The 16,835-nt window shown below is 40.8% G+C and overlaps 2 protein-coding genes across 15 annotated transcripts; one reads left to right on the forward strand and one right to left on the reverse strand.

Annotated features, from left to right (window-relative positions):
* The first annotated feature begins 33 nt into the window (after positions 1-33).
* Positions 34-1,260, forward strand: LOC123006118 (multiple coagulation factor deficiency protein 2 homolog). Of its 2 annotated transcripts, XM_044400325.1 has the most exons (5): positions 34-229; positions 280-500; positions 551-699; positions 754-937; positions 1,005-1,260. In XM_044400325.1, exons 1-4 carry the CDS (start codon positions 128-130, stop codon positions 933-935), a joined length of 654 nt encoding a protein of 217 aa, XP_044256260.1. In that variant the 5' UTR covers positions 34-127; the 3' UTR covers positions 936-937; positions 1,005-1,260. The 2 variants fall into 2 exon arrangements, with proteins under 2 accessions (XP_044256260.1, XP_044256259.1); XM_044400324.1 differs by having other exon boundaries at positions 754-1,260.
* A 922-nt stretch (positions 1,261-2,182) lies between these two features.
* On the reverse strand, positions 2,183-16,368 carry LOC123006634 (neuronal acetylcholine receptor subunit alpha-7). Of its 13 annotated transcripts, none has more exons than XM_044401257.1 (11): positions 16,049-16,368; positions 15,045-15,184; positions 14,626-14,670; positions 14,243-14,287; positions 12,655-12,764; positions 11,116-11,296; positions 8,463-8,538; positions 8,216-8,410; positions 7,316-7,402; positions 4,706-4,815; positions 2,183-4,557 (listed from the first exon to the last, which is right to left on the reverse strand). In XM_044401257.1, the coding sequence occupies exons 1-11, from the start codon at positions 16,113-16,115 to the stop codon at positions 4,072-4,074; spliced, it is 1,542 nt and encodes a 513-aa protein (XP_044257192.1). In that variant the 5' UTR covers positions 16,116-16,368; the 3' UTR covers positions 2,183-4,071. The 13 variants fall into 13 exon arrangements, with proteins under 13 accessions (XP_044257192.1, XP_044257193.1, XP_044257198.1 ...); XM_044401258.1 differs by lacking the exon at positions 7,316-7,402 and adding an exon at positions 7,779-7,865; XM_044401263.1 differs by lacking the exons at positions 7,316-7,402; positions 14,626-14,670 and adding an exon at positions 6,708-6,794.
* Positions 16,369-16,835: the final 467 nt, after the last annotated feature.

Consider the following 16,835-nt stretch of genomic DNA (forward strand, 5'->3'; position numbering starts at 1 on the left):
AATTTCCCACGGCGTGATTTTGTTGGCGTCGCGTTGGCAACGCTCTCTTTGACATACGTGTTCATTTTGAAGTATGCTATGTGTACAAATCATTTATTTTGAACCGTTTTAACAAATCGTCAAAAAAATGTTCGTGTTTTTGGCCTGTTTTAGTATATTTCAGAGTGTTCTTCTGATTTCGGTTCAAGCACAACGAGCACCTCCGGGAGTTCCGCCTCAACATTATCAAGTAGGCTTAAACATATTTTTGATCTTTTAGTAAATAAGTTTTGGTTTTAGGGGGGTTCGCAACAACAGTACCAACACGTTCCTGTGCAACATCAGCAAGTACCCATGCAACATCAGCAAGTACCTGTGCAACATCAGCAAGTACCAATGCAACATGTACCGATGCAGCAGCAGGTGCCCATGCAACAGGTTCCACAGCAAGTACCAGTCCAGCACCACCACGGTCAACCGCAACAAATTCTAAATGCTGCCAATATTGCACATGAGAAAGAGTACTTTGGTTCAGACTCTGTGTACTTTCAGTAATTCATTTGTTTTCCAGACATATAGCTGAACATATGGAAGTGCCTATTGACACTAGTAAAATGTCTGAGCAAGAACTTCAGTTTCACTACTTCAAAATGCACGATGCTGACAATAACAATAAATTAGATGGCTGTGAATTAATTAAGTCATTAATCCATTGGCATGGTAAGTAGTAATTTCCGACATGACTTGAGATTGTTTTCTGCTTGTGTTGTGTAGAGCAAGGGAGCAAGGAAAAAGCTGGTCAAATAGAGGACAAGATCTTCAAAGATGAAGAATTAGTTACTCTAATTGACCCTATTTTGAATGTTGATGATAGTAACCGTGACGGTTACATTGATTATCCTGAGTTTGTTAGGGCCCAACAAAAGGCTGCTGGTCAGGGCAAACCTACTTCATAAAGGTAGCTTAGCTTTTGTTTTGTCTGTTAATTCTACTGTCAGTTTTTTCCAAGAAACTTTTGTCCATAGGTAAACGTGATATAGTGTCAGCGCCTTTGTATGATGATGACACTATAACACAACTTGTGGATCAGATTTTGCAATTAATGGATAGGAATATTGATGGTTTTATTGATTACGGTGAATATAGACTGTTTTCAGGTAACAATAAGTAACTTAAACTATTTGAGACTGTTAGTTTCATTTTTTTAATGTGGGTTGTGTGAATTTCATTTTGTATGTATATAATGAAAGTTTGTACAAATAAATTCCATTTTTTATTAAATTTGTTTAAGTAAACTGAGAGATCCTATTATACGAAAAAACACTCCTACTAGTTATTAATTTTGTGTTAATTACATATTTAGTTTAATAGTTTGAAGTATCCATCCATTAGTTAAGAAAGTTTTGCTTTTTGTAAAATATTTATTTTAAATAGCGTAACAAATTAATGTTTGGTTTTTTAATTTATTAAAAAGTGGACCAACAAAAATTGAAATTGTCACTTTTTGTTGAAACTACTTACAAATAAAAGAATTTGATGACTTTTTTTTTTCTTTCGTCACCCTTAATTTTATGTAATGCATCTTTAATTCTATAACAGTGCAATATTATCTATGGAGCGGACACGTGTGAATATACGCCTCACGGCTATACAACAATAAAAATGGAACTAAAGAATTTTATTTTCCAGAGACTGAATTAAAAACCTTTGGAAAACATCAAGAAAAAGCTATATAAAATGAAATAAGGAAAATAAAAACCTTTTCATTGAAATATGAAATGTTATGAATCTTTTGTGCTTCTCTTAATTATCTAAATTCCGAGTACGGAAATAAAATAAAAACTAATAGAAGGTAAGTAAGATTCCTTTTCTTTAATAAATTCCACTTTTTCATTGTTTGAATGTCAAGGTTAAAACTTGAGCAGAAATAGTATGTCGGTTGTATTTTTTCGAGTCCAGTTCCGGTAAACTGATGGCCGTTTTTTATTTCTTTGCACTAGGTGGTACGTAATGATTTTTCCATCTCCTATAGAACTAATTGCAATTTAATTAAATTCCGGGAATCCAGCTTTTATTTGAATCAGAGTCAAGTATTAGAAGTACAATTAATGAATATTTTATTGATTTTGGCGAATGTGGATGAATAAAGGACGTTTTAGTTTTTAATAATTTTATTTTGAAATTTTATTTCCAATAAATAGGTTATTTACAATAATTTTATTGTATCGTAACAATCTTTATTATAAAAAGTTTACTTTTATTTATCTAAGTTTATGTTATAAATAGTCATACATCTCATTTTTACATCTTAGAAACGTACACAGTGAAGTTACATTAGCTCTATTTTATTTAGTGTATCGAATGTTAGTGTTAATTTTACACACGCGTCAATACAAAATTAACAAATATGTGATAATTATAAAATGAGAACTTAGTAGGGTACCGCCAAGTATTTAAATTTCTATGAAAATTTCAAACAAAGGTGTCTAAAGAAAAATGATTTATTTTTGATAAATATAAATTTACGTTTATAATTATAGTGGTATGAAAAATGAAACACTGAATTAAAACTGAATTTTTTGCGTTTATTATTTCAACCATACGATATACATTTATTCGACATAATTCATCTATTTATTCCAGCATCAGGATAACAGAATTATAAATATATTATATAGTGAACAAAATTTGAAATTTGAGCATGAATTGTTATTATATTTTATGTAAACGTGAAATTAAAGAAGCCGGGAAGTGGGAGAACATTTTACTCTAGTATATTTCGTAATTTCTAAAGATCGGCTACACATCTCTGCGATACTAATCTAAGTAAGAATGGACAATTGGCGGATACTAAAGACTATCTGGTCTCGCTTCATTCGATCGTCTCTCATTCCAGAAACAGTGCGTGTCTTGTTAAGTAAGAGGTACTTTTGGAAAAAGAAATAGCAGGTATAGTTAAGTAAGTCATCAGTTCGGAGTGATCCGAGATTTTGTATGAGGTTGTCTTGGTAAAAATGCAGACCATTATAGAGATGGTCATTCGTCGCAATGGCAATGCGACCGATTGATTTGGGTTGTAGTCTCGACAGATATGTTACTACTCGTCCAAATTATAAAATGCCCAAAGAAACGTTTTTATTAAAATCGTATTAAATGCTATTGTTAATTCATTCATTATTATCAATTAAAGAATATTATTGTTATTATTTATCGGGTTGGCAGGCAACCCACTTATCCACAAATGGTATAGAAACTTGCGTAATAATTAAAAATTCGAAGTTTATTAAATATGATATTAAAAATGGTACATGATATAAAATGAGGACGACGTGCGCTCGGCCAATACGATGATCAAAACACACTTTATAAAATAAATAGTAGTAGGAAGACGACATCATTTCCTCGAATAATCTGTGAGCAAGGAGGTGGACGAGCCGTGCACACGGCGTCCATCGTCTTACAGACCTCCAGTCGTTGCAAGACAATTAATTAAATGATTTTTTTCAATTACAATCTTACATCCGACTATCGGTCTTCGTATAAAACGTGCGCATTGCGCATCTTACTCGCGGTTACGACTCATTTATATATATACTATTTAATCTATAACTGATCATTAGATTACTTTATTAATTAACTTGCGAAGTTCATCACAATTGTTTTAATGCAGGTGGACACCTTTTATTTGTATCAATGGGCGAACAAAAGGCAGACACGTGTGTACCTCGAACTAAGAGTACCCTACCAACTGGCTACTTGCGTACTTGCGCGTGAGTACTGTGTACTGTGGTACTGTCTAGCTCTAGAGTGATTAGCGTGGAGGGTGCGAACTGCCCAATTGCTGATAACTGACGCACGTTGGTTGGTTGCTCTCCAAGCGAATTCGCTAATCGCAAAATCGGGCGAGCGACTCCACTCGCAACCGCAGCAGCAATGCGCGGGCGCTGCACATAAGTGCCTGCCTTTTAGTTGTCAGTTCAAATGTTCCACAGGAAGGCACGTTCGCTGTTCGCACACGCTGCTGTGCCGACACGATACGCTGCTTGCTTGTATCACAGTAAAAAGTCAGTTCAAAGTCACCCCGCGCCGCGCCTATTGCACGATTATATGTGGCGCCGAAAGCAGCACAGCCACTGTGGCGATGATCGTAAACATAGTGAAGATTATCAGACAAAATCGGTCCACCACCATCGCGGCGAACTTCCAATCGCTGATCACTTCGGCCTCTTCGTCGGCTTTCTTCATGCGGTTGGTGATAAATTGAAGCTCGCGTAGGATATTTTGAAGGTCGCGTTGCGTGCCCGAACTGGGGACGGCTGCCTCCTCAATCGTCGTGGGGTGGCGCATAAACGTACCGCCTAAACTAGTCGTCATCGAAGCGTTATTCCCGCCGGTTGACACGTTCCGGAAATCATCGTCGATGTCCAAAACGTTGGCAAGAAGACTTTTCGAAGATCGTTCTTTCAACTCCAACTCTTTCATCCGACTGTTCATTAGAATCGTCTTCCGGGTTATCTTCTTACCGGGACGACTCATTCCCAACATCCACGGCAGCCATTGTAAGAATACCGTCTTGATCTGAACAATAAAGCATTTCATCAGCTATAACATCAATTTCAAGAAATATCGAACCGAAATGTCAACAACCTTGAAACCTATCAGACGCTTATTTACAATTCTCCCGGCGCATCCACCAAAACCAAACACAACCAAATAAATTACTCACCCACTGAGGCATTTCGTGGATATCAGCCGTACGGTGATGGTAATTTAACACCACCACGGTCAAGACCACTGACGACGCTACCATGAACATGATGCAGTTGAAATAGGTCCCTGCAACAGCCAATTTGTCAGAATCTGTCGTCTGACGCCGTTTTACAAAATAAACTAACTACGACGACACTATCTACTAAATAACGTTAACACAATAAACTACTAATAAAAACATGGCTAATAAATCTACAGGTTAAAAAAATAAAATAAAAAACGTTCGATATAATATGTACAGTCGTTACGCCAAGCACAAACAAACACTCTTCTGAATCGCTACTTAACATATTTTACGTAATAATATAATAATAATAATAATAATAATACATTGAAACGAATGAATAATTTACGTAGTAAATTACAAATAACAATAATAATCAACAACTAGAAACACTCAACAAGCATACATACGCGCACACACAAAACAATCCACATTAGATATAGACTAATGTAAATGTGAACTACGATCGTACCCTCCTCAAATTGTATCACAAGGGCTAGAAGATAGGCCGAGGTCGGCGCGGCAGAGTCGTGGTCAAGATGGACAACCACCGACGCTGCCACGCGAACTTATTTAACGCGCTCTTCGGTTATGAAATTAGTTTATCGATCCGGTTTATTAATAATTAGATCATTAGGTTTCAGATGGGATGAAAGCCAAAGAATATAGTAGACCAAAAGGACAGGCAAAGCGTACTGACTGATGCACACGGACATGTCGAGTGATCAAAGAGAAAAAGAAAGATAGAGTGACGTTATGCGCTTTACGAACGAGCGCAATGCAACATTTTTAATTAAAATGCTTGTTTATGTCTGGCTTAAGACTGTGCATGTATTACCTGGTGTGGTTGCCGTGGCCGTGGCCGCGTCGCGTCTGAGATTGTCGTCATTGTCATCTCGACTATCGCCGATCTGTCGAGTGTCGAGCCACGGCCCCACTCCATGCACCGATATACCATTGCATTACTTTAACACAAACATACAGTTTGTTAAATTAGTTACGTTCAGAGTTAAATTGTTTAAGTTTATTCAAAATATGAAACATTTTAACCCGGCCGACAATTGGTTGCCGGCGGCCACGTAATCGATTATGTTTTTAATTTGTTATTACTGTGAATATTGTTTTAAATAATGTACAGTGTACGAATGTGTACTCTGCACAACTCGATTAGGTGATTCAGTTCAGTTCAGTTGCTAGTTACTGGTCGCCACTATGTTATTATAATAACGAGGAGGTAACGAATCATCATAGATAATAAAAATAATAAAAAACAGAGTAAGTAAAAATACAAACAGTAAGTATAGGAAATGAAACATATCAAACAACAAAACATACAGATAAGATACTCCTAGTGGGACAGAGCCATTTGATACTTGGAGGTAAGAAGGTCATTGGCATACAAGAGTGAGTCGACGAACGAGCGCACCCTAGACAGCCTAGGCAGTAAGACTGAGTTTGAGTAGCAGCAAGAGACGCAGGTTGACAGAGCGGCGGAACGCCCGCCGTCCTGTAACACAGGTGACTGGAATGGAGACAAGGACAAACTAGACCAAAAAGGGATCCTGGAAAGGGCGGAGCCGTAAATACAGCTTTATTGTCGACCAGTTTATCGAATTGTAGTTAGAAAGTTGGTTGTTTTAGCCTCGGCGTAGTAGCCAACCATTCACCCCAACACAGTAAGAAAAGCTCTAGTCAGAAAGGTGACTAGTAGACTAGTCGTGTGGCTGTGGCTGGGCGAAGTGCTGTTACGGTCGACGCTCGCAGATCGCAGAGCAGCAGCGCATGCAGAGCGCGGGCCCGGCAGATAACACTGGAGATGATTCGTTTCGTTTGTCCGTTTGCAGGTTTGCAGGTTTGCAGGTTTGCACAGCAGTAGACCTAGAACGGGCCCGCGCCCTCGCCCGCCGTGTGTTTTCAAAATAAAAATAATCAAGGACTGATCCGTGAATCTAACCTATCAGGGGCACAGCGTCGGACGTCTGGGTTATCACGTGCGCCACCAGCAGGGAGAACACAGTCTGTGACAACAGGATAGTCACACCTGCAACAGATAGTGCGTCACGCGAGGCGTCTGACCTGTGACCTGTGCCGCGAACCGCGAAGGCTATCATTATTTTTTTTAATCAATTTTTAATTTTTTTTTTTAAATATAGCCCAACTGCCGTTCTGTCGAGCTGCCGAACTGTCGAACTGCCGTCCCTTCTATCCAAGTATCCGATCCGGCTCGTCCCGATACGACGCCAATTCAAAGAGGAAATGTTTACGGCGACTTACGACACCGCCCTCGTTCGCCCATCAAAAAATTTATCAATCAATAAATCAATCATAGTAAGAATCGATTTTTGGATTTTCCTCTTCGACAGCACTTCGCCCGCCACCACCGACTGCCTTAAACATTTCTTCTTTGATCGCATCGAAACAAATAAAACTAATCAAAGCGATCGGCTTAAAACAGACGCGCGCGTACACAACAATCACATATACACAATGATACACATATTTCATCAGGCAGCACTGAGGATGTAGCCAGCACAGGCAGGTCAGACAAAGAACGGTTGGTACCTAACAAAGGAATGGCGTCAGATACTTGGGGCAAGGTTTCTGCCACGAGGTTCAGGAACACAGTCAACGAGAGCAAGATGGTCACTCCTGCAACAGAACACAGCTTGAATTGGGCAACGGACGGTGGCGTACCAGGAAATAATCAAATCGTCATCGGGGGTGCGATAAAAACAAATGTCATATGACCAGTGGTAGTGGTGGAGCGCTCAATTTGGTGGTTTGATATTTTGGTGGTTTGGTTTATTCCAATCCGACGAGGCGCCTCAGTCTACTTACCTCAGGCGCTTTATAGGCTATTGCTAGGAAAAAAGGGGCGGCGTGCGGAAGGGGTCTTGGTGGTGTGGTGTGAGGACTGCATGCTGGCACGGGCACAAACGCCGAAGGCCCTCCAAGTATCAACAGGCAGTCCGGCAAGGGACACAGGGCGTTAAAACACACGATGCTCCCAGGAGGCCTAGCATACCTATCAACGGAACTGCATCGGACGTGGTTGGTATCTTTTCAGCTACTAGGTTGAGAAATACAGTCAATGAAAGAAGTATGGTGACACCTGAAATGAATATTTCGAATTTTGAACGTGTTTGTGTCCGTCCAGGGTCATCGAGTGGCCAATATATACGAAGTTGTAAATCTCGCTATAGCTGACGGATTAATATAAGATTATATTATATGTTTAGAGAATCAGTGTTGATGTGTCGAGCCGTGACATGATGTAGTGCTGATATGGAGCGTAGCCGTCAACGGTCCGTGTAAATGCAGTTTATACTCTGTAGCCATGTAAATAACAAGAGATGACACTGCGCGATGCGAGTGATCTAGCATGGCCAGTGTTGTCAAGCGGCACCCACACAACACAGGAGTGCAAACACACACAGTGCGACATAGAACAAGGGTCAGTACCTAAAGTGAGCTTCTCGCCAGAATCCGGTGGCAACGTGAAGCCCAGTAGCGCCATGGAGGAGATGAGCACGCAAGGAACTATAAGGTTGAAGAAGTAGTACAGCGTTCGCCTTCGGATCTTAATCGTGAACGTCACATCTACATACGGTTCGGGGCAACATGCGTAGACGATGGTGTTCTTCTTGCCAGGCATCCCTACAACAGCATTTACACATCTATCGATTTCATAAGCAAATACAGAACCCACCTATCAAGTACCATTCTCCGTTTGTTATGAAGTCTGATAAATCACCACCCGATTCGGAATTGAGCACCAGGTCGAGCTGCAGAAAACTCATACATGTAACGCGCGCCAGATCAGCTCTTGTGAATCTAGCGAGTGCTACATTTCATTTACAAATGCACGGTCACACATCTTATAATGCATGGTTGTTTAGCGGGTGGGCTCTCTACGGGCTTTCTTGACCTAAGGGTAGTGTGACGGGCGATTGGTTCTCTTCGTCAACAACATCTTCTTCAAGATGGAACGTGTTCGAATCGTTATTATGGGTATTTGGGACTAAGTATCTGGTCTCTTTCAGCCTTATTCGATAAGAAGTATTGTGGATGCAGTGGAAAGAAAACATGCTAAAGGCTAAAGGCTACCGAGCTAATATTAACAACAGTACGGTTTAAGGCGATGGCCACGTGCGAGCGACATCTTTATTACTTATCGACGTGACACTCGGGCATGCGTGCGTTCGGGCAAATGGGGATGTTTGATGTATGAGTCGAGTCATGTACGGGTATTCGCACACAAGTAAAGCTAAAACTTGGCTCACCGGAGGATGATATCAAACGTGTCTAACGATACGAGGTCACGGGAGGTGCAGAACTGCTGCGTGCCGTTTGTGCGGGTACTCCGATAACGGGAATATTACTTGCAAGCTACAATGAACAAGGGAAATCTACATCTACTACATCTACAGGCATTGCCACATGAAAACTGCCGACACTAAAGACCAGGCAAGACACTTACTACTTCAAAGTGGACGGATCGACATAATAGAATTCCATTGCTCGTAAATGTGTCAGACAGTTTAAAGTGAAATTGCTATAGATACTAGGATACTAACTAGTAATCCACGAAAAGGGAAACGTACCATTTATTCTATGCTACGCCGATGGCGAATTTTCTACTTTTCAATCTCATTTCGTTTTCACTGACATATAGATATACAATATTGAAATCAAATACGGCGCACAGTCAAACCGAAATGAAATGAAGTGTTCGAAAATATAAACGAATGACGTGCCGACAAGTCGACATAAAATCAAAGCAGCATGCTTTACACTTTACACATAGATGTAAGATAAGAACCCCGCTTTCGGGGGATGTGGGTGGACGCGTTGTAAAATCTAGCATTCATGTTCGATAAACATGCATCATCGGACCATGCGTTAAAAGGGATGTTATATTATCAAAAAGTGAAAACTTCGGATACCTATAATACTCTTCTATATGTATAACACGTTAATTATCCGCTCACCGTACTGTAACATAAATGGCTTTAAATAAGGTGCACACTCGAAATGTTTCTCCTGAACTGGATCCGCTTCCAAAGCCACATCGATTTTACTGACTACTGCATCAGGACTATTAAAAATATATTTAAAAACGAACACAAGATGCATCCTAAAATCAACCACTCCTCACAAATAAAATGCTGAACAATAGATATAATCCCATATGCATAATCGGTACTCCTCTCCTTCGTACAATAATAATACCACAGAAGCGCTGAAGTTGAAACAAGAAATGTAAGAGGCGAATTACATTTAACTAAATATGCACAAAACATTTACAACGCATGTTGCATGTAAGCTAGTCTAAAATTGTAAGGAATTTAATCCAAGTAATTCACACAAATTACTGAACTTTATTGTTGCGTTTTTGATTAGTTGTATTTAACGTTATTAGAGTTATTTTGTCTTGTCCCCTTAAATTTACTGACGATTTACTATTCATCAAGCTAATGGTTGAAAAGGGTCATTTGTGTAACTTGTGATAAAGTATTGAATTTTGTTAGTGGAACTCGTCGGGCAAACAATTATTTGTTCTGTAATGACAGCATCAATATTGGTGATGTTTTGTGTAAATTGTGCTTCGCGTCGTACTTTTCTTGTTCCTTTTTAATATAAATATAATAAAACATATTTTAGAGTATAGTCGATACGCACGGCAGTGCGACAGTTTATTTAAGGTGATGACGTGAAAAGATAGTTGATTTTTGCACCATGTTTGCACATCCCTGCCATAAGCAACTAGTGTCAGTGCCTCTGCTAGAAACTTTACGGCGAACTCATGGAACGAAGGAGAGGGCTCGTAAAAGAGTGGGAGCCCAGTGGTCGCCTCGGGATTAAATGGACGGTTAAAACTCAGGTCACGGATTATGTAAAGTCAATAGCAGAGACTCTGATTGCAAATGTGCTCCATGCAAAATAGTTAATCTAACGATACAGTCACATGGTTCCCAGTGAGGGCCGTCGATGATTGATTGGCGTTTTGGCGTTTTGGCGTTTTGGCGTTTCTACTATGTTGCCGCTGGAGACTGTTAGGTATAAAAACGAATAAAACGCGCGACGTGTCTCGCGATCCGCGTACCTACTACTCTAACATGAACACGACCACCCCAGCAGCTAGACGTGCACTAGGTCTAAAAGGGCATAAAGAGCGAGCGACCAGCCGTCGCGGCAACGGACTGGTGATTCGAAGAATGCGAAAATGTTGTGACTACGACGGCCGGTGAGCCAGGCCAGCAGGCAGGCCAAACGGCAACGCGGGTGTAACGGTGCAGTGTGGGAAGTGTGAGGCGTGTGATGTGGTAGCAACAAAAAAACATGTAACATTACAGCAATACCTGGTTGCCGTCATAGGTCCAGCTACCAAACTTCATGTCACAGTGTTGGTCATCAAAGGGGAACCACGTAATGTCTATCTTGCATGTGCTCTTGAAGATACCCGGAGGGACGTACAAGCAGCTGCCGTTATGTTTGACCACAACGTTTGTTTGGAAAGTCCCGTCGAAACCCTCATCAGCACTTCATAACAACATAAAACGTTAACATCGCCGCTGTAAACTTAGTCATGCTGGTCGCATCGTCAGAGACCGTGAGACCACCGTCACCAGACCGATAGATAGACCGACAGACCAACAGACCGACACATTGCCGGCGTCAGCGTCGGGAAGATAGATATTGCGCGTCGTTCTACATGCAACAACATCCAGTGCTGCCACCAGGACTCTTAGTAGTCTGGCGTGACACAACAACAACAGCAACTCCGACATCTTAGCTACTCGCGGTTGCGGCGGCCAAGCTAGCCATCTCCGTTACTGTCTCGAGATTCATCTCACCGGCGAGCCGGAATCAGTTATCATCAGTCCTTTATCTTTATGCATTTACCCTTCAGGTTTTATGTTGGCCCTATGGCCTTTAGCTGTTGCTTTAGTTAATTATGTATTTTAAGTAGTAGGATTAATGAATCGCGTTCTTAATTACTTTCTTATTTAACTACTCTTCCCATCGTTTAATGAAGGTTTTAGCAGTTTATACTGAGTGCTGTTAGAGAGAGAGTTTTCAGGGACGTTCCGGCCCAGCAGGAGTCGAAGTCTCAAGCTGCTACCGTCCGCAGAAAAACAGAACAAGACTTTAGTACACATGCAGTATGCCTCGTACAGTCGTAACATAAAGAATTAAAGTGATGGTGATTTAAGCTAGAGTGCAGCTGAGGTATCAACCTGTCGTTCGACTCCAGAGGGTCGGAAGTAGCTGTGGCCTACAGCAACGGCTAGCTGTCTGTGTACTTCCCGCCCAATTTTCACCGTTCGCAACACACACTCTGACGAGGCATTCTATCATTCTGCCGTTTGCATCTGCATGCTCTTCAAGCGACTTTTTTTTTTCAGTTTTTGTTTTTTCTTTTTTTTTTCCTCCCCAATTCCCCAATCTGTCGCTAGTTTTAGCCCAAAAACTACACAACAACAAAACCTCAACAGACCAGAGCAGGCAGAGCAACTTTCATTTGAAAACTGAACCATTGAAAAAAATAATGGTTACGATAGCAGCTCGCATGAATAAAGATAGTCCTTTCCTACATTACTACGTCATTCTAAAAAGAAAGAAATAACCAACATCTACACTTAACAAAAACACAAATTGATATTATTAACGAGCAATGTAGAGAAGGACGATCCCTGTTAATGATATATCGACTACTCTACACTCGCTACAACTATCGATGCCAACAATTTTTAAACGTTTCAAAACTCACTGCCTTACTGACCATGCAAAATTTTGATGTGATGTGATTTTAACATGTTTGAAAATTAAAAACACTAAAAAGCACACACGTTTTGGAATCGAAAACGCCATTCGAAACATGCCACTAAACTTGTTACCTGTTATACATAAGAACATCAGGCTTCCACAGCTTGTTTGGAGTAATCCTCAAGTCTTTGACCCCGCCATATTCCGATTCGTTCCATTTGAGATTATAGTCGTTCCACTCCTGGATAAGAACCAACAAATGGAATGCGTTATTATTTGTTTTAATAAGCCAAAGAGAAATGCGAATTTATGGATAATTACAGTTACGTTCTAGACACGTACGGGTAGCTTTGAGCTAAAGATATTGACGTAAATTTCAAATCGACTCAAAGCTACCTGCTCCCCATTTATCAAACACATATACACGACATTTAGTGCAAACTTTCGCAAGTGTCGGAAGCTTTGCTTGCAAATGCGTTACAAGGCCCAAAGCTTCATGCTGGTGTAGGCAAAGTATTTGACGTGTTGTCTAGCTTTTGTTTTCCTTTCTTCTTTCTTTTTATTGACAGATTTGTGTATTTTAAAACAAAAACTAGACTAACGGTTTGGTTGACAAATGTAGAGCAACAAGCATCACGAAGTGATTTGACAACATGCACGGGAGGATCGTTTTAGTATCTTGATTTTAACGGTTTAATGGTTTAGTGTATAATTTTACAGAAATGTTTCAGTTTATTGTAACCAAAGGTGTTTAGTTTTCTGCAGATCGTCAAAACTAAATCAAAAATTCGCCCGAATATCTTCTGAATGCGGAGGAAGTGATGGTTGCTTATCGTGAAAGATTAAAGAATGGATAACGTCAGTGAATTGTGAAGGAGAGAAAGGATAGCGCCCCAGAAGAATCGAATAAGTAAAACTAAATCTAAATAAATGCCTGAAACTAATGAAATATTTATTACCCAAAGCTGCTATAAATAAATAAAAGAAACCGCACCTAGAGCTAATAATCGATAAGTTGGTTAGTTAAAAAGCATAGTTATATTATGTAGTTTAAAATATGTCACACACACGGCAGTAGACCATAGTAACATACGAACTCTGTTGAATGGACTCAATCAATAATAATAAACGGTTTTCATTTTGAGAATTGTACTCGTATGTACAGCATCATCAGGATCGCATGTCGACACCGCGTCACTTTCTGGAGTGAATGTCGCTAGTTACAGGTCTCGGCTACGGCTACGACTACGCTACCGCTACGGCCGAAGCTGTCTTTGCTGGTATCGTTTCGTGGTATGTATGTACGTCGGCCGTTGAGCTGTTACAAAGCTTCGACAGCAACGGCCACAGGCAATGGTAATAATAAGGGACTGGAGTCCAATTCCGGACGCAACCGTGACACTCAAGACACAGGTTCTGGGCAATACTGGTTGGACTGGTACTTAACTTTACTGGACCGGGCAATGCTGCAACAACTAATTCAACTTTACAGGAGGCATACTGGCATACGCAGCTAGAAGGACCAATAGGACCGGCGTGAGACACAGCAATACAATAATAATTACTATAGCTCGATATATACAAAGAGGAGAGCACACCATCATTCGGGTGGGTTCGACCAGCTAGAAGGAATGAAAGAAGATTGAAAACAGACTGAACATAACCAACCAACTGCCGTGTGTGTATATATGTTTAGTTATTTAATTGGTTTTCACTTACCAAAGAAAGCCAAATATTTGTTATTAGGAGTTGATTCTTCTCGTCCTATGGTAAAACAATAAAAGGGAAACATCGGTAGTTAGTCACATAACAAGGCATGCATCGCACGCACCGATCTTGTCTCGTAGCATTTTCTGCAAGAGTAATAGTAGTATTTTTTTCAAACACTAGAGACTCGACCAGCAGTGCTCGGAAATGTTAATAGTCTTTCGGAGATTACTGACGAATATAGGTGCCCCCATAACCGAAAGCTTTTAACATCGCCGTCGTGGGAGCTATATACGTCCATAGCCACATAGCCCAGAAACGAACACTAGTCTAAACAGCTAGTGTTCGCTCTGCTGTAACATTGCGAGAGGCCGGCTGGACCACATGGCACTTACCAAATTCAACCACGCGTTTGTCGTGAGAATCTGATTCTTTTCGTCCTACACAGGGGAAAACAATAATAAAACAAAAAGGCAGTATCTTATATTCTACCCTCTCTGGTGGAATATTTTACGTGTTACGTCTACTATTAGAAATTATTAATCGGTTATCGTCAACAACGGCAAGAGATAGAAATATCGACCGATATTCATATTTACATCCGAACAGGTCCTATCGCACCCATCCGGGCCCGACATACGTCGATAAGACAGCATTCACCCCAAACAAGGGAGAAACCATCAACAATACCTCATGTCGTCTTATCAACTAATTGTGTCGCCCTTCCTTTATTTCCTGTCTCTTTACATTTACTTTCTCATATCCGATTCTTAAATTATCGCTATTGCAAAAAAAAACTTCCAAATATACTGACCACATCAATGATTTGCTGCAAAGTTAGGCCGAACTTGACTTCAAGAGGTTCTGACTCGTTGGCTACGGGTCTCTCCAAGACGTTATAAGGTCCCAACAAGTTGTTTAGTAGCCGCTTTTCGTGCGGCCCTTGTTGCGAACCTGCAAAGCAATCATTTCAAATACGTTTTCTTAATACGATGATAAAATCGATAACCAGTAAATTCCCTCCTAATTAAACGAAACAACGAATCATATAGAAACCTAGTCACGAAAAGCAACATTACATTACTCGAAATAGAAGCACATCGTTAATCATAAATAATTACTAGACTTGACTCGGGTTACAGGAAAGCACCGAAAACTCAACTCTAATTTAATTTATTTACGGCACATAAAGTTGAAGATCGAAAACTTTCTCAATAGTAAGTGAACTTTAATAAAACCAACATCGAAAGAACAATATTTAAACTGTGACTTTCTCATTCTATCCCATCACGTCAACCCTAATTAACTCCCTATAGCACTCCAACTTTAAGCTTTCTTAAAACATAATCGCGACGTTGACGAATTCATCAATAAACTTTTTAAACGTCAACTTTTAACTTTTTTGTACTTCACAAGTGACTGATGTTAATATACGGTATGACCTACATGAACGGGGATTGTGGGATTATATCGATCTGAAAACGTTGAAAGTGATTTAAACGTTACGTGACACATGCCAATCTTCTTCTATTTTAATGCTTTGCCTGGCTCCGATTCATTATTTTTCATAAAAAGAAGAATGAAACTTTTTCTGAAGCAGACCAAATAAGTTGTATTCTATCTATGAATGAAGAGGGGGAGTGCCATCTATCACATCACACCGATAGTGGAATGTATTTGAAGGGTTCGTTCATAACACGCAAGTATGAAAATGAGAATGGATAAGTTAGTTGTATGTTATGTTATGTTATGTTATGTTATGTTGTGTTATATTATTTGAATTGAATAATAAAACGGTTGGTTTTGGTTAATGTTTACCTGGAGGCATGATGAAGAGCAGGAAGGCTGTGGCCAGCAGCGCCAGCGCTTGCTCGCTCCGGACCATCCTAACTCGATGCAGGGCTGCTCATGTCTTCGGCGACAATCCTCCGGACTTGGCCGTCATGCCCCGGAGTGTCGGCGTCCGGGCGTCCTGAAGACACACGCCCACCGTCCCACCAGCGACCACCACTACTAGCTGAGCTCGGCGGGCGTAACTCGCGGAACCACACTGGCCATTTCAGAGGACCAAGACGAGGCAATGCACACCAGCTGCAACACCTCGCCAACACTCGAGATACGGACTCCGGTCGGTGCTCTGACCGTGCTCAGCAGGTCGACTCCGCATCGGAGGCGGATCGATACCGGAGAGATGCGCGCGACTCTCCCGGGTATGCCGATTCGGGCTGCCGCCGCCAGCACACGCCGCCGCCGCCGCACACAGACGGCACACTGCCTACGGCCACGAGTGCGGAACCAACCGCCCTGAAACTTCGTCCTAACCAACTCGACGATTCTTCAAAAAATCAAACGCGAACACAAAGGATACAAACTCCCACATTCAAATTTACCAACGAGAATTAATAACCCTCTTTTGCCCCTTCGCGCGAAGACCCCCAACTCTAAATATTGCATTCCGAGCAGCGCGCCACCACCACCTAACTCCTATATCTCACATCTAAGCTAACCAATATATTACAAACAACGCATTATTCTTTCACCAACCAAATCCACTCAACTACAACTCCTATATTTATGTTATATAACTACCTATACCGAAATATTG

This window comes from Tribolium madens, unplaced genomic scaffold (assembly GCF_015345945.1).
Source record: "Tribolium madens isolate multiple individuals breed KSU strain unplaced genomic scaffold, Tmad_KSU_1.1 Scaffold_2;HRSCAF=44;Tcas5.2_LGX, whole genome shotgun sequence".
NCBI classification, from domain to species: Eukaryota; Metazoa; Arthropoda; class Insecta; order Coleoptera; family Tenebrionidae; genus Tribolium; species Tribolium madens.

Coding starts and splice junctions, on each gene's coding strand:
- LOC123006118 (XM_044400324.1), top strand. CDS start 128: ATGTTCGTGTTTTTGGCCTGTTTTAGTATATTTCAGAGTGTTCTTCTG. Junction 230..279: donor TTCCGCCTCAACATTATCAA/GTAGGCTTAAAC, acceptor TTTTGGTTTTAG/GGGGGTTCGCAACAACAGTA. Junction 700..753: donor GTCATTAATCCATTGGCATG/GTAAGTAGTAAT, acceptor TGTGTTGTGTAG/AGCAAGGGAGCAAGGAAAAA.
- LOC123006634 (XM_044401257.1), bottom strand. CDS start 16,115: ATGGTCCGGAGCGAGCAAGCGCTGGCGCTGCTGGCCACAGCCTTCCTG. Junction 12,765..14,242: donor CAAATATTTGGCTTTCTTTG/GTAAGTGAAAAC, acceptor GTTCTTATCCAG/GAGTGGAACGACTATAATCT. Junction 4,558..4,705: donor TCCACGAAATGCCTCAGTGG/GTGAGTAATTTA, acceptor TTTATTGTTCAG/ATCAAGACGGTATTCTTACA.